We start from the raw sequence: 20346 nt of genomic DNA on the forward strand, positions 1-20346 counted from the left end.
TGCCAAAATGTTGTCGAGAAAGCAAGCGACCTTTAATAATGATAGAAGCTACCTGAGCAGGATAGACAGCAATAACTTTAGAGGATGTGGCGGGCAAATGAACCCAGAGCAAGGGGCAACCCTTATTTTTAAAATGTGGATCCCGCTGCCAGAATAGTCCCGTGGGTGTATGAGGGGTGTGTAATATAACCAAAACCAAAGGAAGGTTATAAGATATTTGTGTAACAAATTGTTGAGCGATGGCTTCTGTGACTTGAATTAATGCTTGCCGAGCCTCGGGAGTAAGCTCTCGAGGAGAAGAAGGGTCAGAATCTCCCCTTAAAATATCATTAAGAGGCAAAAGCACATAGGTGGGTAGTTTTAAATATGGTCTTAGCCATTGGATATCCCCTAGTAGTTTTTGGAAATCGTTAAGAGTGTGGAGATGGTCCACACACAATTGTATATTAGGGATTTGAATTTGATTAGTTTGAAGTTTGAGGCCCAAGTAGGTGTAGGGGTCCTGTGTTTGAACCTTATCAGGGGCTATCTGAAGTCCCAAGGCAGTAAGGGCTTTATAGAGATCCAAATAACAATTGTTAAGATCATAGGTATTAGGTGCAGCAATTAACAAATCACCCATATAATGTAATATATAAACTTGTGGCCACCGCTCTCTCACAGGGTCTACTGCTTGAGCAACATATTTTTGGCAAAGACTAGGGCTGTTAGCCATACCCTGGGGAAGGACCTTCCATTGAAATCTTTGCATAGGGCCCTGAAAATTGATGCGGGGGAGGCTGAAAGCAAAATAGGGTCTGTCATCAGGATGTAAAGGAATAGTAAAAAAGCAATCTTTTAAGTCGATGACCATTTTATAATAGTCCCTAGGAATAGCTACCGGTGTAGGGATGCCTGGCTGTAATGCCCCCATCGGGCGCATAACCTTATTGATAGCGCGCAAATCCTGTAAAAGGCACCATTTGCCTGATTTCTTCTTAATATCAAAAATAGGAGTATTCCAGGGTGAGGTTGAGGGTTCCACATGGCCGGCTGTCAACTGTTCCTGTACTAACATGGAGGCAGCCTCTAATTTTTCTTGGGTAAGGGGCCACTGATCCACCCACACAGGAGTTTGAGTTTCCCAAATAATTTTGTCTGCATGGGGTACAGGAGGGTCAGGGACCGACACTAAAAATCCACATACCCAAGTCCAAATTTGTCTGTTTTTTGTATGGGCTGTACAGGCTCAACCTGTCCTTGTTCTAGCCTCCCAAGGCCTGTACCAGGGATAAAGCCCATACGAAGCATTTGATGAGTGACTAAAGAGTCGGGACTAGCAAGAATAACTTTCATTTGGCTTAGAATGTCTCGTCCCCAAAGGTTGACAGGGAGATCAGGAACAACGAAGGGGGTAACGGTTCCTTTATTCCCTGTGTTATCTTTTGTGTCAGTCCAATTAAGCACCCTGGAGCTAACTAAGGGGTTTCTTGACTGCCCTATTCCTTTAAGGTCAGTTAGTGATGAGGTGAGGGGCCATTCTGATGGCCAATATTTTTGAGAAATAACTGTGGCGTCCGCACCAGTATCTAGGATCCCTTGGAATTTCTTTCCTTCAATAAATAAGGTAAGAGTGGGTCTTTTGTGGGAGATAGGTTGGACCCAATACACATCAGAGGAACCTAAAGAGGCTGTGTTTCCTGGTGAATTTCCTGAATTGAGGGGAAGGAGTATTAATTGTGCAATTTTTGTTCCTGCAGGGATGGCAGCTACTCCGTTAACAGCTGTGGCCAGTATTTTAATTTCTCCAGTGTAATCATCATCAATGATGCCAGGGAAGACCTGAACACCTTGTAAGGTGGTAGGAGCTCTCCCAAGAATAAGAGCACACATATGAGGTGGAGGGGGGCCTACAACCCCAGTGGGTATTATTTGAGGTCCTTGCATAGAGTCTAATATTGTATCGGTGGAGGCACAGAGGTCCAATCCTGCGCTGCCTGGGGTAGCACGTTGGAGGGAGGTGATTGTGGAGAAGGACAGGGAGCCTGGATTGGGTTGGGAGTCTGAGAGGGAACAAACCTTATTGCCCCTGGGTTTGCTCTGGGGGTGGTCGGGGCCAGGGGCTGGCCCCGAGAGGAGTTTCCCGAGAAGTTAGAGGGAATAGGCTGTCCAAGGGCATTGGTCTTGGATCTACACTCCTTGGCCCAGTGGCGACCTTTACCACATTTAGGGCAAAGGGTGAGCGGAGGTGGTTTAGTCCTTGTTTGAGGAGATATGGGTCCTTGACCCAGTCTCCCTGTTGGGCAGTCTCGCGCAAAATGGCCAGGTTGTTTGCAAGTAAAGCAAGTACGTGGGCCAGGGTGGTGAAGGGCCTTGGTGAAGGCGGCACCAATGGCGAGACCCATGGCATGGGCTGTTCCTACCCCGGCACACAGCCTAATGAAGTCAGAAAGGTCCCCTTTATCTTTGTGGGGCCGAAGAACATCTTGACATATTGGGTTGGCATTTTCAAAGGCAAGATATTTTACAAAGGAGCTCTCGTTTTCACTTGGTCCAAGTAAGCGCTCCGCAGTTAGATTAAGCCGAGCAACAAAGTCACTGTAAGGCTTGTCAGGACCCTGACGAATTTTTGCTAAGGAGGTGGTGGCCGAGCCCTTTTGAGGGAGCTGTCTCCAAGCATGCAAACCAGCAGTTTGAACCTGTGCTAGGAGCCCAGTAGGAAAGCGTGCCTGTTTAGGGTTAGTATCAAATGGCGCATTACCCACTAGTTTAACATAGGTCCAGGATTTAGAGGAAGCCTTGGTTGAATTTTTTTTTTTTGGGGCAGTTTCCCGACAGTATTCCCTAAAGTCTGCGTTCCACAACAGGAAGTCACCCGCACTGAGGGTGGCTCGGGCCAAAAATTTCCAATCATTAGGGGTGAGCCACTGTGTACTATGGTTCTCTAGCAAGGCCAGTGTATAAGGTGCAGTGGGGCCATACTGTGTACAAGCCTTTTTAAGTCTTTCAAGAAAGCGGAGGCTCAGCCTTTTATAAGAACCAAGGGCTCCACTCTGTCCAGAGGTGGGCTCCTCCTCATCCCCTGATTCCTGGTCCTCCTCTTGTTCCCTCTCTGGTTCTACCTCTTGTTCCTCCCCTGATTCCTCTTCCTGACTTCCTTTTAAATTCTCTGCTTCAGTTTGTGCGGGCTGATCTGCTTGACTGCGAGTGACTGGAAAGGCAAGAACAGGCTGACCACGTGGCTTCACCTTACGAGTATTGAGGGGTCTTGGGCCAGTTTGTGTTAACTCCGTGCCCAAGGCCAGTGAGCGAAGCTCGGCATCAAGGGCTTTTAGTTCTTTTAAAAGTTGGATTTGTTCCCGCCTATGTTGGATTTGTTTACGCCTATGCGTAAAGGGGTTAGATTAGGCAAGGGAAGTGGGGAAAAAATGTCTGGGGGGGCAGTAGGTCCCTGAAGGGCCGGAGCACGAAAGGCAGGGGGTGTATAAGTGGGAAGTGGATTTTTAAGAGGTGGCAGGTCTGGAGAATGGTGTTGAGCCGCTGCCCCCTCCAGGGTAGCCTCCTCCTCTGGGGTCACGTCATCATAGGGATTTAAAACCGGATAAATCTTAGGGGGACTTTTAGGGGACTTTTTTGGTAAGGTGGGGTCTGGGAGGTTCCCGGGGTCTGGGAGGGTCCCAGGGTCCTGAGAAGGTTGAGTAGGGGGCATATGAATACTAACCGAAGGGCATGCCGATGGGGGGCGAGAGGTGGATTGCATTGCCTGCTCCCCAATCTTTACAAGTTTTAAAGTACCACTGTCAAAGGGTGAGCTTTTAAGAATCTCATTAATTAAATTCCAATAAGAAAAGGCAGTGACAGGCACCTTTTGAGGACCAAAAGTCTCATAATAATCTTTGAGGCAGTCTCCTACTCTGAGCCACCTTTTACCATCAATTGACCCCTCGAGGGGAAACCAAGGACACAAATCCTCTATGTATGAAAAGAATGATCTTAAATCCTTTTTCTTAACACGCGCTCCCCGAGTCTTGAGGGCCTCCTCGAGACCTGTCAGAAACAAATCATGTGACGAAACTGCTTGTCCCATGGTGCGTCACTCACCTTGCGCTGGCCTCACTCTCCTCCTGGATCTGACTCCCGGTCGCGTCTACCGAGGCGATCCCGAATCCCGCTTGGCCAAGTCTTCCCCAGAGGGCAGCGTTCACTTCTCAAACAAAGGCTCGAGCCCCACGTTGGGCGCCAACTGTCCCGACCCGCGGGACATCAACGCGGACGGCAAACCTAAGAGAGAAGGAATGAAGGGACAAGAGACGCAGGGAGAGACAGCAAGACAGGAATTCTGATCAAGCTGCAAATTTTTATTGTTCTCACGGGTATTTATGCTGCGGGAATGAGGGGTATGACGAGGTGCAGCCTGGTTGGTTGTATTCTTCTGCTGGGTTCCTGATAGGGTGCAAATTCGCGCTGGCGGGAAGGTGAAGTTCGCGCCGGCGGGAAAGTGTAGTCCCAGAAGAGAAGCCATGGGCGCCATAGGCGCCATACTGTCAGAATTATCAGCCAGGAAGGGGGGGGGAGGGGCGCTGCTGCTTATTGTAAAGGTCAGAATGTTCTCAGAATGAGAACTTCTTGGTCCCTGACACCCAGTACCTCACACATGCCAGGCAAGCACTCTACCACTGAGCTACAACCACAGCCCCCCAGCATTCCTTTTGATAATGATCTAGTTCTATCTGATGGTGACAGACTTAGAGGCAAGGCCTCTAACACTGATTGCTATACATTTTTTAAAGACTTTCACGTGGCTATATTTCATCTTCACCTCAACCCATCAAGGTAAGCAGGGCAGGTGTTACTTTCCCTATTTCATACATGAGGAAACCAAGATATCCCACGATGAAATAACTTCTGTTAATATAGTCTGTGACTTGCCCAAGGCACCATGCGTAACCAGTGTCAGAGATAACTAGACTTGAGTCTCCCCTGGTTGGGTTGCATGGAAAAATCAGGATCAGAACTGGCAATTTAACCTTTTTGTTTTAATAGATTTTTTTTTAAGGCAGTTCCAATCTCATAGGATCATTTTGGAAACCAAATGGGATAATAAATGGGAGAAAGTTCTGCTAAAAATAACACATTAGTTATCTTTCCTACTGGCAGAGTCTTCAAAAGGCCAGGAGTTGTTTGTAAGATGGGTGGACCTGCAGTTTAAAAGGATTAAGCCCAGGTGGGACAATCAGATTGCAAAATGGACAAATTGCAACAAATATGCCTTTATATTCATACATATGACTTCAGAAATAGATCAAGTGAAGGAGTATTTAGAGCCATAGATTGTTGAAGAGGAAGGTTGTACCTTAGAAGTGAATAGAAATGGGCATTGTACTGGGTGCGTAGCTCAGTGGTGGAGCATGTGCCCAGCATGAGCAAGGCACCGGGTTCAGTTCCTCCTAACTTTAGGGTAAGGATGCAGTGGAGGGTGTCAAATTCTTTGGTGTGGGCAGGAAGATAACCAATCTTAGACCAACATGTAAACAATATAGCCATTTTCCAAACCATCCCTCCAAGATATATAAGCTTCCCGTGTCCATTGAACATATAAACACAAATTTAGTGGCTTTAGAACAACAGTAATATTTTTTGGTGTTGTTTTGTTTTTATTTTTTACCATTCTGGAGATCAGAATTCCCAAAGTCAGTTTCACTGAGCTAAAATTAAGGTGTTAGCTTACGATCTCGTCCTCCATAGCAAATCGTGCCAATTTCTGCTTCTCTTATCACATGACCTTCTCCTCTGACTTCGATCCTCCTATGTCCTTCTTATAAGGACCATTGATACTCTATTTGGGCCCACCAACAAATCTAGGGTCACCTCCCCATTGCAGAATCCTTAACTTAATCACATTGCAAAGTCCCTTTTGCCACATGAGTTAATATTGATAAGGCTCCAGGGGACATATTTGAGGGATAATTATTCAGTATAGCAAGAAATCTTACTCCAGAGCACTCATTCACACTAAGTCGTCAGAAACCGATAACCATTCTAAAGATAACTTGTCCTTTAACTGGGATCTGAGCTTTACACTAAAAGGTTAAGATTTTACAGTGACAATTCAGGGGTTAGGCTGGCATTTGGGAGAGATGGAAGTACATACTTCTAATAGTAATGTTCATTTTTGATTGCCCCACCCCAGGTAAACCCTTCCTATGTAGAGTACTTGATTCCAGGGACACTTTGCAATAAGGGCCTGAGACAAAGAGAAGGAGAGAGGGGCTCTATCAGAGAACTTTACAGTTTTAATGAAGAGGGTTGTTCCCATGGCAGAACCCTTCTCTCTGGTATTAGGAGACCCTCTTGAGATTACTCTGTATTCACCTGAATTGATACTGACTCTTCATGATGTTCTCAAAGAATGGATCCTGAATCTCAGGACAGCCAATCAACATGTTTTATAATTAAAATAGAAAGACCTATAATTAAAATAGAAAGACCTCCAGGTGCAATGACATGCCTCTTATAATCCCAGCAATTTAGGAAGCTGAAGCAGGAGGATTACAAATTCAAGGTCAAGCCTGGGCAATTAGCAAGACCCTGTCTCCAAATAAAAAATTTTTAAAAGGTCTGGTAAAGCACCCCTAGATTTAATTCAGTTCTAAAAAAAAAAAGACGAACAGTGAATCCCTTCCCAACCTATTCTAATTCCTGTTCCAAGTCCCCTCATCCATTTGTGGTCACCTTTCCTTGTGAAGAACCTGCCTCTTTCCATCACCTCCTAACCAACCATTCTGTGTCTTAGTCCTGTTTTCTATATTTCTTTTATCATTCAGATTACTCTTTGGATTATCATTATAAAAATATCCTTTGTTTTTTTTTTTAATCCATCTGTGCTAACTTGAAATGTGGGAACCTAGACTGAACTTGTAAATAATAAACAGATGTTGACATATCTCTGAAAATGGAAACAGAGATAGTATATGAATAGATAAGCTTTTCTCATCAACCCAACCCCAGAGCATGGTGGACATTGGCCTTCCTGAAACTTTTGTACCTGCTGTATAGCACAAGGAAAAGAGTTCAAATAAATCAGACAACATCTACCTGAACAAAGGTCATACAACAGCCAGCCCAGAAAAATCTAATATGCTAATAAATGGCTAAGCAGATAAGCAACAAAGATATTCCAAACCCAAGTTTCTGTCATGACTGAATTCTACTCTGCTGCACTGGCCGGGAGCAAAGTAAACAGTAAAACTCACAAAAATAGTATGGTATGATCAGCCAAACCAGAAGTTACACACCATTGATATACTCAGAAGACAGTTTGGCTATTTTCAGAATTTGAAAAATGTCATGGTTCTTCCCTCTCCTTTACTTCCCAAGGGAATGGCAATAGCTACTTGGAAGCTGAGGCAGTAAAAGAAGCATTCTGACAGTCTTGAGTGAAAACCCTGTCTGTCTCTACAGGTGGTGACTTTTGATGCAGGGGGAGTCAGTGGTCACAGCAATCACATTGCTCTGTACACAGCCGTGAGGTATGATTCACTGGGTGATGGAGGTGGGTAGGACAAGGTTTGTCCATTTGCTTAGGGATCACAGTTGCTGAAGCACTTTTACCCCTGGTTATCTGAATTCTGGGAAATATACTATTGAATTATACAGTCATCACTTGTTATGTTGCTCACTACATCTCACCATGTTCTCTCTATGAGAAATCTCTAATAAGTCTTAGTAGGAATGCTCACCTCCTAAACAAGTGAATTTTTAAAAATTCCCTGGATACCACCTATGGGGTAATTGATTTTATTTCTCTCTTTACTTCAACCAAAGAAAACTTCAGGGCCAATTTTGCAACCTCTGTACCACATGGACAGGACTTCAAGCCTTTCCTTAAATCATGAGTCCTGTGGGTCAGATGCCCCCAGCTTCATCTTCTTCCTCCCCTTACTCTCACTTCTTTTGTCTTTTGTTATAGATTTTTGTATATTATCTCCAGGCTTTCTTTGTAAAAGGAGGATATCCATATATGATATTAAATCTCATTTGTTCTTCAAAGCTACCCTATTTTACTGATATTTATCTTTGTTTAGCCTGTAAAACTAAAATGGAACCTCAGAGATATTAAGTGACTTAGGATCATACAAACACAGACCATGTTTCCTTGTCCTGGTAAAGTGCTTCTGCTAAGACCCAGGTCAGCAGTGTGGTGGTCTTGTCTTAGATACTGAGGAAGGAAAGGGACAGCTGGAAATCAGAGTTGTTTTATAACCTTCTTCTATGCATGTTCAACATTCTCAGTCTGGAATAGTGAAATATTTGAACTTGGAAATGACCTCACAGTCATTACGTCCAGCTGCTTCACTTGACCAAGGCAATGAAGGGGTAAACCCAGTGCTACAAGGCTCAACAATGGCAGAGACAGAACCAGAATCCGGGAATCCTGGTTCTCCACTCTGTCTTCTGGCAGAAACCTGTGAAAGCAAATCCACATTAGGACCTTTAAGCCTTTCCCTAAATCATACATCACTTAATGGAAGATGCCAGAAATTTTATCCAGATACTCTTTCAGACTGCTCTCCCTGATCTCTTGGAATCAAGAGATTCTAAAGAAAGAGGAAAGATCAGACTGCTCTCCCTCCTATAAAGACTGTTCACTTCCTGGCCCAGCCAGAGGCCACAGCCATAAAGATGTATTGTTCATTGCATTAGATCCATTCAAATTCAGGAAAGACACATTCCCTACATAAAGCCAGAGATGCAATTTTTTTTTAAGATACATAGAGGCAGTCCAGGAGTGGTTTTTCTCAACACGTGGTTACCCTGAGACCTTGGGCTTCCAAGACTAGTATGCATGCAAGCCGCTTGGAGAATTGGAATAATGTCTCTACCTCACTCCAGTTGCACACTCAGCCTTGTGACTTTTCACCAAGTATATACATTGTACCAGAGAAAAGATCAGATTAGGTCTCCGGCAAACAAATCAGGAGTACCTTAGCAGTCAGGGTTGCCAGGGCACTTGAGGTTGACTTGACTGGTTTTAACCCTGGTACAGTCACCACTGAAGTGGGGAAAGCAGGAAAGGCTTCATTCTAGACAGAGAACCCAGAGGACAACTTTCTGCTGACAGAACTGCCCGGGACCATTTTCCTAAAGTGGCTGGAGCATGCAGGTTCTCAACATTTCTGGTCCTCTCCCTGCACTAATGGAGGTCACTGAGCTTCATATAAAACAATTTGTGGACACACCAACCATCTTTTAAAACTGTTTTCTCCATAGACACCTCCTGCCTGCTAAATTCACCAGATCCATTTTAGGCTCACCTGTCATGGCCTTTCTGTGGCATTTGGCTCTCATCAAAATGCCACTTTGACTTGCCTTGTACTGGCTGGTCTTCCTTTCTCTCTAACCTTTCTGGCTACCTCTCAGTCTCTTTCTGGCTTTCCTCCCATCTGAGACCCCTTGTTGTCCCTATACCCAGGGCTTCCTCTTCAGCCCTGCAGTAAGAGTATTCTATGGCTATAAGAGCTGCAAGCGTAGTTTGCACGTTGTGGGCACTTCAGTCTCACACCTTCCCTTGGATATTCCAGGGCTCTGTCCAGAATGCAGGGCAAATCATCTTCCTCTCAGAATCCCAGGAACCTTTTTCAGGTTTTTCTACTGCTCAGGGTTGTGCCAGGGAGTCAGTTCCAGACTTTTCAACTGTCTCTCAATTTTTCTACTTTAGCCCCTGCTCCCAAGTCACATAGGAATAAGTGTGTCTGTGTGTTGAGTCAGAATGTTACCCACTCCTTCCTCTGCCCCCAGCTTTCAAAACAACAAAACATTAAAGCAGTTCAGAAATTACTGCTGTTGGTTCATCTCATCTCTCCTGTCAAAGCAGTGGGAACAGAATGGCCTTCACTGTCAGAAGGTGGGGGTGGTATTGAGGGTAAGGGAGGTCAGAAAAGAGAAAGGAAATATCAGGAAAGAAATATCAGTGAGGGGCTGGAGTTGTGGCTCAGTGTTAGAGTGTTAGCCTAGCATGTATGAGGCACTGGGTTCAATCCTCAGCACCACATATAAATAAATAAATAAAATAAAGGTATTGTGTCCATCTATAACTAAAACATATAAAAAAAAGAAATGTCAATGAATATTTTAAATATTTAAAATACTCTCCTTTACTTTAAAATATTCTCCTACTATACTCAGGTCACAGTTACAAAGAAAAATTTTGAAGAATCCAAGGTAGTCACCTTCATCTCAGGCAAAGCTTGACAAAAACAAGCAAAGCTTGACAGGGTTGTTTCATAAGCCATAGACCTGCTTCTGGATTAGTTGTCCTTGGGTGAAGCATCCACTCTGGTCCCTTCAACTGTAGCCAGAGGTATGGAATCCCAGAAATCTGATGATTTATGCAAAAGAAACCACCTGGGAACCTATGTGAGGGAACCATGGGCCCTGCCAGCCTCCCTCAGAAGTCCCCTCACGTTAGCACAAAGGAGTAGGCAATTCTCACCTCTCTCACCCTTGCCCTTCCCTCTTCCAGGGCCCTGCACTCAGAAGGGAAGTTCCCTAAAGGTAAGACCTGTCCCTATTGCAGAAGCCTCTAGAAGCTATCCCTCCAAGAGACTTACAGAGGGAATTTGCAAATACGGTCAGCCCTCTATATACGCAAATTCTTCAAGTTCCATATCCATGTATTCAACAACCACATATCAAAATTACTTGGGGTTGAAGAGATGGTGTCTGTACTGAATACATAAACAATACAGTATAACAACTATTTACATAGCATTTATACTGTATTAGGTATTATAAAGTGAGATGTTTTAAAGTAAACAGATTTTATGTAAATACTTTGTCATATCCTTCTTTTTTTTTTTTTTTTTTTTTTTTGGTAGCAGGAATTGAACCTCGGGGCATTTAGCCACTGAACCACATCCCCAGCCCTTTTTATTTTTTATTTTGAGACAGGGTCTCACTAAGTTGCTTAGGGCTTTGCTGAGTTGCTGAGACTGGCTTTGAACTTGTGATCCTCCTGCCTCAGCCTCCCAAGTCACTGCGATTACAGTTGTATGCCACCATGCCCAGCTACTCTGTCATTTTCTATGAGAGACTTGAGCATCATGGATTTTGGTATCTGCAGGGGTCCTAGAATAAATTTCCCTCAAGTGGAGAGATGATTGTACACAGAGGCTGCCCTCAGCCGAGCAGAGGCACACTTTCAAATCTGTCAGGTTGTATCCGTTGGCAAGTGCTCTGTCAGCAGGGTTGATTCTGGATATGCAGAAAGACCATGCTTGTCCCCACACCTGTCTAGTTTTCTCATAGGGTATGTCTTTTCCACTTCTGGTATTCTGCAGTCTGTCTATCCAAACTCACATTACAGCCACCAATTAATAAACCAAGATATAAGTGCCTAACATGTGCCTGATGGACTAAACTGCTTGAAATAGAAACTCTTCCTAACCCACAGGAAGGTATTTGACCCTATTTGATCATTTCTGCATGACACTCCTGCTTTAACCTCTGAGCCAGTTTCTGGTCTGTCCTGCCTCACAGAGGAATATGAAGATTGAATCAATGAGGCTGGGCGTGGTCGTGCATGCCTGTAATCCCAGGAGCTCAGGAGGCCTAAGGCAAGAGGATCACAAGTTCAAGGCCAGCCTCAGCAACTTAGGTTTCAAAACAAAATAAAAAGAGCTGGCATGGAGCTCAGTGATAGAGCACTCCTGGGTTCAATTCCCAGTACCCACAAAAAAAAAAGCAAACCAGGTTCAATGGCACCATAGTACCAGTTACTTGAGAGCCTAAGGCTGGAAAATCACTTGAGACCAGATCAAGGGCAGGCTGGGAAGGGAGGGAGGGAGAGAGGAAGACTGAGATTCAAAGCAGTTAAGGGGCTTTCTTGAGCAGTCAGTTCTGGGTCAGTTCTTGAACAATAAGAGTTAGAAACAGGTCTCTAGGTCCCCTAAGTACAGAAATTCCTTTTTCCCTTGACCTCAAGGTAGCCAGATCCTGACCTCTAGCAGCCCACCTCTTCTCATTCTAAAGCACTGAGTGAGGGAGAGAGTGGCCTGCCAGGTCTCCTGTGGCCCTTTTACTCTTCCTCTCTGCAAGAATAAATGGCAAAGAGTAGCTTTGGTGCTGTGAAGACACCTGGCAACTCTAGCCCTGCCCTAAGCCACACAGGTGGTAGGATTGTTCGGGGGAAATCTGACTGGGAGCAATAAGGCTCTTTACTTGTCCCCATCCCCTCCCCACCAGGGTGTTCTGTGCTCACACTTCAGTCTGTGAATGTGCTGCGTAAATATCTCTCCCTCCTGGACCTGCTGTGGTCTCTGCTGAATACTCAGGATGTCCTCTTCGTGCTCACCAGCGAAGAAGTGGCACAGGCCAAGGTGAGGATTGCAAATTCGTGGACACCTCAGTTAGATCTGGGCTCTGCTCTGCAGAGGCAATTCCCTTAGTCCTTCCACAGGGGCTCAGTATCTCCCCAAGTGTTAGGACTAAGCCAGCTAGACCTTGGCAGGCACAGATTTTCGATGACTTTGAACTTTTTTCCTGATTATAATAAAATAACAAAGAACCTAAGTGACATATACTCCTTGTAGAAAATCAAGAAATACAACTAAGAAATAAAAATTATCCCCAATCACATCTCTCAGAAGTAATCATCAGTTAGAGTTAAGGTTACCGAGGGGGGCAAGAACGGAGTCAGGAAGGACTGTATAGAGGGAAAAGAGGGGTGGGAGGGGTGGGGGGAAGGGAAAAAATAACAGAATGAATCAAACAACATTACCCTATGTAAATTTATTATTACACAAATGGTATGCCTTACTCCATGTACAAACAGAGAAACAACATGTATCCCATTTGCTTACAATAAAAAAAAAGAAGTAATCATCATTAACATGGTGGGCTACATGCTTCTATTATATAATGAGATCACACTTTGCCTACTGTTTAAAATCTACTTTCTTTAACAAAATATTATGAACATTTTCTCCTATGTCACTAAGTGTTCCAATTGTAATGAGTGCCTATCTTAGTTGTATGGATATGCCATAAAATATATCATGAATTCCTGATCATTAAACATTTCAGATTTACCAGTTTTCCACTATTATATATAGAGCAGTACTCCTAACTTGAGTCTAAAAGGAATTCAGGCCTGCCAGGATCCTCTGTAAAGAGCCACTGGAACAAACTGCCAAAAGCCCATCTGCCAGCTAAGGAAGAGCCAAACTTACAGGTGAAAACTTAGCTGTCAGTGGGGCAGGTGACTGTCAGAACCATTAGAGATGGGAAGATGAGACTAGCTCCAATTTGTCTCTACGTGCAATCTATAGAAGACTTAAGTCTACCTTAGAGACAAAAGTAGCAATGAGAGAAAACTGAGTGCTGTTTTTGTTTTTTAGAAATTCAAGATAATTATATTTTTTTTCTTAGCCTTATTTTCTAAATTTTCCACAGTAAGCATTTATTCCTACTAAGAGGCACTTTGCTAGATGCTAAGAATGTGTGTTGAGCAGAAATATTAATCCTCTTGTTGCTTTGATAGTTCATTAATTTTTGTTCATTATTATATCTGTCCTCTCTTCATGTTTTATTGTTATTTTTTAAAATCTCCTAAACTTGAAAGGTTAGCCTTCTTTTTATTTTCAATCTTTAAAAAAAACTACACTTTATACTATTAATTTCCTTTAATTTATTCCTTTATAGTTTCCATTGTGAGTTTCTTTTCAATCCATGAGGTTTCAGGGATGTATGTTAGAGTTTACAGATGTGTTTCTCAATCTTTATTATTTGCAGTTTCATTTTTGCCTACTTGCAAAAATTCATTTGTAACTCCAAAATCAATAAGAGTGTGAGCCCATTATATAATAGAAGCATGTAGCCCAACATGTTAACCATTATTACTTCTGAGTGGTGGGACTGTAGATAATTTTTATTTCTTACTTTTTGCTTTTGTGGGTACTGACATAGTCATTTAAAAAGCAGTGAAAATTTTGAGCCACACATGCATGTTTCCAGGAAGATTGAGACAAAACTACCTTGTTTCAGGTCTCACACTACAGAAAAAGTATCTTTTTGTGATGTATTTAATGCCACATTTTCTTATTTTATTCTTTTTGGTGACTTTGTTGTTTAAAATGACTGAGGTAGCCAGGAGCAGTGGTGTGCACCTATAATCCCAGCAACTCAGGAGGCTGAGACAGGAGGATCACAACTTCAAGGCCAGCTGGGCAACTTAGCCAAACCTTGTCTCTAAGGGCTGGGGATGTGGCTCAGTTTTATTACATGTCTGAAGTATGCTGAAGCTGTCTAGTGTCCTTAAGCAAAAGAGGCTATAATGGGCCTTATGGAAAAAATACATGTATTAGATAAGTGTCATTCACAGGAATGAGTTCTGTTGACCATGAGTTCAGTGTGAATCAATCAGCAAAATATATATTAAATAAGTTCTCTTTAAACAGGAACACATAAAACACTGTTATGTATTGATGTGTTAATGAAAATGTGACCAGAGGGTTACAGGAATATGACCCTGTATTCCCAAGGAGCAGTGGTCCAGTATTCATTAATTCATTGTTCTAGTGACTTTATAGAATGGCCACAAATAATGAGAATATTCCTTTGTTTTTGTTGTTGATTTTATTATGTAACTGTTTTTGTGATTAATAAGTGTGGTTTGTGATACTGATTCATAAAAGTTAATTGAAATTTTCTTAGTGACTAGTTTATGGTCGGTTTTTTAAAATGTTAACATGTGTACCTGAGAAAGGACATGCATTTTCTATTTGTTGCGTTCAGGGCGCTAGATATAACTAGTAGATGAAGCCTAATATTTCTGTGAGTCAAAACTTTTATATCCATACTAATTTTTTTACTTTTCAGTTTATTACTTTCTGGTACAGGTATGTGAAGATCTTCCATCCTGAATCCAGATTTGTCCATTTGTCTTTGTCAATTTTTGCTTCGGGTTTTTTTGGTTTTGGTTTTGTTTTTTTGCAGTACTGGGGATGGAACGCAGGGCCTCCCGCAGGTTAGGGAAATACTCTGTCACTGAGCTACACCCCAGCCCACTTTGTTTCTCAATTGTTCCTTTAAATTTTTCCTATTTCAGATTGTTTTCCAAAATTTCTTATTTTTTATTTCCTGTCCACCTATTGTTGTACTTATGTTTATTTCTATCTCATAATTTCCTGTTCTTTCTTATTTTATTTAGCTCTTTGAACATCCTAAACTAATTCTTTTAGTCTTGTACAAACTGTTCTATGAAACTATTTTCATAGAATATATTCATGGTCTGATTGCTGATTTTGTTAGGATTTTTGTCTTTGCATTAGATTGCTTCATGTCTTCCAGAAGTCTGCTTTGCATATCAGGGGGACAATACTATAGGTTATTGAATTTGGGGATTTTTATCCTCCACTCCTTCTGTGTTCCCTTCCCTGTCCAGGGAGTTTGCAGTTGCTGGAAGGCAAGAATCAGGTCCTCTAATGCCACTTCCAGTCAGCAGGTAACAAGGTTCAGTGCTGCTCTCCAGGCATTCAACTTGCAGCTGGTGTAGCTGGTGGCTGCAATGGGCATCATATTTTCCTCCATACACTGGGGAGCCCCTGGCCCTGAGTCCAAGCTTCAAATTTGGGTCCCCAGTCTAGTACAGCCCACAATGCCCCCAGTCTTCCTGGGCCTTCAGTAAGTGAGCCCTCCACCTCAACCACTCATTCTTCTTTATAGTTTGTAGGTTCATGGTGCTGTTGGTTTTATTTTCGACCCATTTGTGCCTTTTTTGTATCCTCTTTTATAGTTTTCTATCATGACTACAGTATGGACCATGAAGCATGAATTTGTCTCATCTTGACCATATAAGAACAGCCAAATTATTTTGAGAATAAGAAAATAAAAGCCAGGCACAGTGTCACATGCCTGTAATCCCAGCAACTTGAAGACCCCGAGGGCAGGAGGATCTCAAGTTTGAGGTCAGCCTTAGGAACTTACTGAGACCCTGTCTCAAAATTTAAAAAATAAAAAGGGCTGGGGGTTTAGCTGAGAGGTAGAACACCTGACTTCAATCCCCAGTGAAGGAAAGAAAAAGAGAGGGGGGAAGGAGAAAGGGAGAAAGAAAGGGTGGAAGGGAAAAAGGAAGGGAGAAAGGAAGGTGAGGAAAGGAAAAGAATCAGTGACTTATTTGAACTTATTTATAGCAATGTGGAAAAGATAATTGCCTAAGCTAACAGTGATTACTTCCAGGTGGTAGAATTTAAAGTGAATTTAATTTTTTTCTTTTAAAATATAATTAATTGTACTATTTATACAGACTCTCATCTAATAATTTTTTACTTTTAGAATTTTATACTAAGGAAATGAACAAAGATGTGTCCAGGAACTCATATGCAAGGATGTTCATTAGTATAATTTAAAAAAAATTTTTAGTTATAAATGGACACAATGGCTTTATTTTATTTATTCATTTTTATGTGGGGCTGAGGATCATACCCAGTGCCTCACATTTGCTAGGCAAGCACTCTACCGCTGAACTACAACCCCAGCCCTCATTAGTATAATTTATAGTAGCTAAAATAGGCACTAATATTCAGCAAGTGAATGAAATAGTAAGCCAGTAAAATCATTATTTTGAAGGATATGTAGTGAAAATGCCCCAAAAGCAGAAACACAAAACTATACCCAATTTTGAGTTTTTTTTTTTGGGGGGGGGGAATTTTGAGCAAAAAAATAATTTTAAAAATACAGTTGGTAAAAAACCAAATTGACAATGAATGATTTATTTAAGTGCCCATCTTATTGAAGGAATGCTAAAAGTCATTGAAAGATTTAGGCACTTGTGCACTCTGATGTGGGAAACCCTTGTAATGTAGACTCTTTCAAGTTGACAGATCAAGTGTGGTTTAGACTACAAAGGTCATCCTTTCTACCAGTGTTTTTATAAACATTTCATTTTTATTATGGTCTTTAAAATGTTAACATTATTCTTTGAGTTCACGTGTCCTTCTTGTTTCTTTTTTTTGGGGGGTGGGATACTGTGGATTGAATTCAGGGGCACTCGATCACTGAGCCACATCCCCAGCCCTGTTCTGTATTTTATTTAGAGACAAAGTCTCACCGAATTGCTTAGTGCCTCGCTTTTGCTGAGGCTGGCTTCAAACTCACAATCCTCCTCCCTCAGCCTCCTGAGCCAGTGGGATTACAGTTGTGCGCTTCTCTCCTTTTTGTTTCTGATAGTAAATTTCACTTACAATTTTTAGTCCTGTTTGCTATGGAAAAATACTATGTAACATTTTCTCTAAATAGATTGTATAGGGATAGTTCCATCCTGATTCCCTTTACATCCAAATCTTGATTACCACAAGTATGTTTACAGCTCTAAAACCACATATGTTCTGACAAGAAATACTTACATTAAGCTTTATATAGAGGTTTGCAATAATATTAACTTAAAATTATGGTACTTAGAGAACAATAGCAACTTTTTATATATATCCTACATAGTTAAATCAGTTGCCATGATCTGTTTAAAAACAACAATACTGGGTCCAAATAAAAAGAAAATATACATTTCCCTCATTACGTGGGAAGGCCAACCCACACCTGTGAATGCTCCTTTTTTTCTTTTTCTAATAATGCTTATGCCTTCCAGTTTACCTAATCCAGAGAGGTCTGGACATAGCATTCTAGATTGCTTCCCATAAAACACCTCAGTTTGTGTTGTATAGGTAAGGTAGGGGAGCAAAGTGAAGCTCCAGAATCCATCAGATAGCTCTGGGTTTCAATCTCAACTCTGCTACTTACACCATTTGAGATTAATAAGTGTCCTCATCTATTTACTGGGGGAAGAAAGGAAATAAAAATAGTACATAGTCCATAAGGTTATTCACATTGAGATGATGCTTGTAGACTGTTGTGCCAGTAGTAAGTGCTCTAGCTACCCTTAGCATCATCTGCTATAATCACAGGGGAGTAAGTAGGAGATGAAAGAGGAAGATCAATCCAGATAGGTTTATGGGCTACAGAAAGAAACCAAATAATGCTATAGCACAGAGCATATTAGTGGGAGGAAGGATTTCAGATGAGACCAACTCTGAAAGTAACAGAAATAACTCCAGAGCAAATGTCCATAACTGGTCCTCTTTGATTCTTCTAGAGAGCCATGTACTGCCATGGAAGCCAACTCCTCTGGTTCCGCCGCCTCTATATTCTCTTCTCCAGGTACATGAGAATCAACTCACTGCACTTCCTCTAAGGCTTTGAAGAGTTTTCAGATCTAAGGAACAAAGGAGAGAAGTAGACCAGGAAGACAAGGGGCCTACCTGGAGATGGCTTATCTTCCTGAGCCAAAGGAGCTCCCAGCTAAGCATCTCTGCAAAAGGTGGCCATGTAGGCCAGCGGGCCACCCAAACTTTGACTTCTTCCTCTGGGGGCAGAAAAAACCCTGAAGAACCAAAAACAAACCAACCCAAGGATAATTCAAATTCTTGTGAAAAATAATTTGCATAATGACAAAGTATATGTGAAACACCTATCACACAGCCTGGACAAGTTGCTATAAATGAATGCAAAATGATCTAAAAATGCTTCACAGGTAGGATTTTTACATTGCTTCTGAAGTAGGCTGCCTTATTCAGTTTTTGGTTGATATAAGAAATATATTAACCAGGTTCATGGCGCATACCTGTAATTCCAGCAACTCAGGAGGCTGAGGCAGGAAGATCCTCCCAAATTCAAGGTCAGCCTTGGCAACTTAGCAAGACCCTATCTCAAAATATAAAATAAAAAAGGACTGAGGATGTAGCTCACTGTACCCTTGGGTTCAATCCCCAGTACCAAAAGAAAAATACACAACACACAAATGTAACAATTTGTATTGAATTAGTTCAACCATAATTTCCTACATTTTTTGTGACCTATTTACCTATTTGTCAGAACTAGGGAAATCACCCTATTTAACGTGACAGTTGATTGGTGCACGCAAGTACCCTTCACAGTGGTGGGCTCTGTTGTATGCAGAACTGACTGCATGAGCCAGACTCTCAGACAGCTTATAACTGAATATCTCAGCTCAGTCTTTCGGGAGAAATAGAAAATAGGAAGATAAGTCTGGAACTTAAAAAAAAAAAAAAGTAAGAACCTGATGTCTTTGAATTGTCCTGCAAATAAAACTTTCTGAGAGGACTGGCATAGAAGCTAAGTCCAGCTTATGGTCCAGAAAAGTACCTGAGGCAGGGAAGCTTAATGGTGAATAGAAAGGCACATGGCTGTGGGTTTGAAACCAGAATGACAAGCAACACACCTATGACAAGACACCAGATTCTCTACCTCAATTCTCTTATCTGCAGAATGGGGAAGAATAATGGTCTAACTTCAGAAAAGAGAACTATACATTAGGGTACATAACAAAGACTATCCCTCACAGTGCCAGGAAAGATTAGCTGCTGTTTTTCTGAGAAAGAATCAAGTAGACCTTGGTATGCATTGCCTGCCCAGTGAGTATTCCCCTACCTGCCACATAAAACACTGAATTGCTTTCTCCATAGCAACAGGTTGGAGATCTACTTATTTAGACTTTCCACCCAACTTGGACCACTTTACTCAGTGTCACCATTGTTTTGTAGGCATCCTAAGGCCACATGAGACTGACAGAGCTATTAGCCCTGCAGATGGAATTGAAAATACAAATCTGGTATGTGATTTGTCCATTCAAAATTTGTCAGTATCTCCTAAAATCTTTCATATAAAAGTATGACCAAAAGCAAGCTACTACTGCCGGCTGGGGTTGTAGCTGTGGTAGAGTACTTGCCTAGCATGTGTGAGGCCCTGGGTTCGATTCTCAGCACTGCATATAAATAAATAAAAATAAAGGTCCACTGACGACTAAAAAAGAAAAGCAAACTACTCTGGAATGTGGTGGCACTGGGTGACCTCTACCTTGCTACTAGGAAGACAGTCACTGAACTAGTCTTTCCAGACAGCAATTCGCAGTATGTATTAAAAACTTTTGAGTTACACATACTCTCTGACCTAAGAAAATACTTAGAAAGTAAAAATTAACACAGAAAGATCATCATACTATTACTTATAATAGCAATACTGGAAAAATCCAGTGATTAATAATTTATAACAAGGAAAATGTTCACAATATATTAAAAATTTTAAAGCAAGTTAGGAATAGTGCAGCCTCATTTTTATCAAATGAATATGTATACACAAATACAACACATGCAAATATAGAAGTAGATATATGTATTTGATATATATGTAAATCCACAGGAAAATACTAACTAGGAAGGTCATCCTTCAACAGTGGACATTTATATGTATAAAAGGTTTTTTATTGTTTATGCATGAGTTGTTTTGTTTTGGTACATG

At 41.8% G+C, this 20346-nt stretch overlaps 1 protein-coding gene across 2 annotated transcripts in view; it reads left to right on the top strand.

Moving 5' to 3' along the window:
• Window positions 1-19834, top strand: part of Pigl (phosphatidylinositol glycan anchor biosynthesis class L) — a 95232-nt gene extending 75398 nt beyond the window's left edge. The window contains exons 4-8 of one of the 2 annotated variants that reach the window (XR_007107625.1): window positions 7441-7508; window positions 10502-10533; window positions 12223-12356; window positions 15773-15944; window positions 18125-18224. Coding sequence is in view for 1 of the 2 variants with exons in the window: in XM_047543256.1 (XP_047399212.1) it covers window positions 7441-7508; window positions 10502-10533; window positions 12223-12356; window positions 18125-18223 (333 nt within the window). In the remaining variant the exon portion in view is untranslated. Of the gene's footprint in view, window positions 1-7440; window positions 7509-10501; window positions 10534-12222; window positions 12357-15772; window positions 15945-18124 lie in introns of both variants that reach the window. The other variant, XM_047543256.1, reaches the window with a different exon arrangement.
• The last annotated feature ends 512 nt before the right edge of the window (window positions 19835-20346 follow it).

The sequence above is a fragment of the Sciurus carolinensis genome, chromosome 3 (genome assembly GCF_902686445.1).
Source record: "Sciurus carolinensis chromosome 3, mSciCar1.2, whole genome shotgun sequence".
NCBI classification, from domain to species: domain Eukaryota; kingdom Metazoa; phylum Chordata; class Mammalia; order Rodentia; family Sciuridae; genus Sciurus; species Sciurus carolinensis.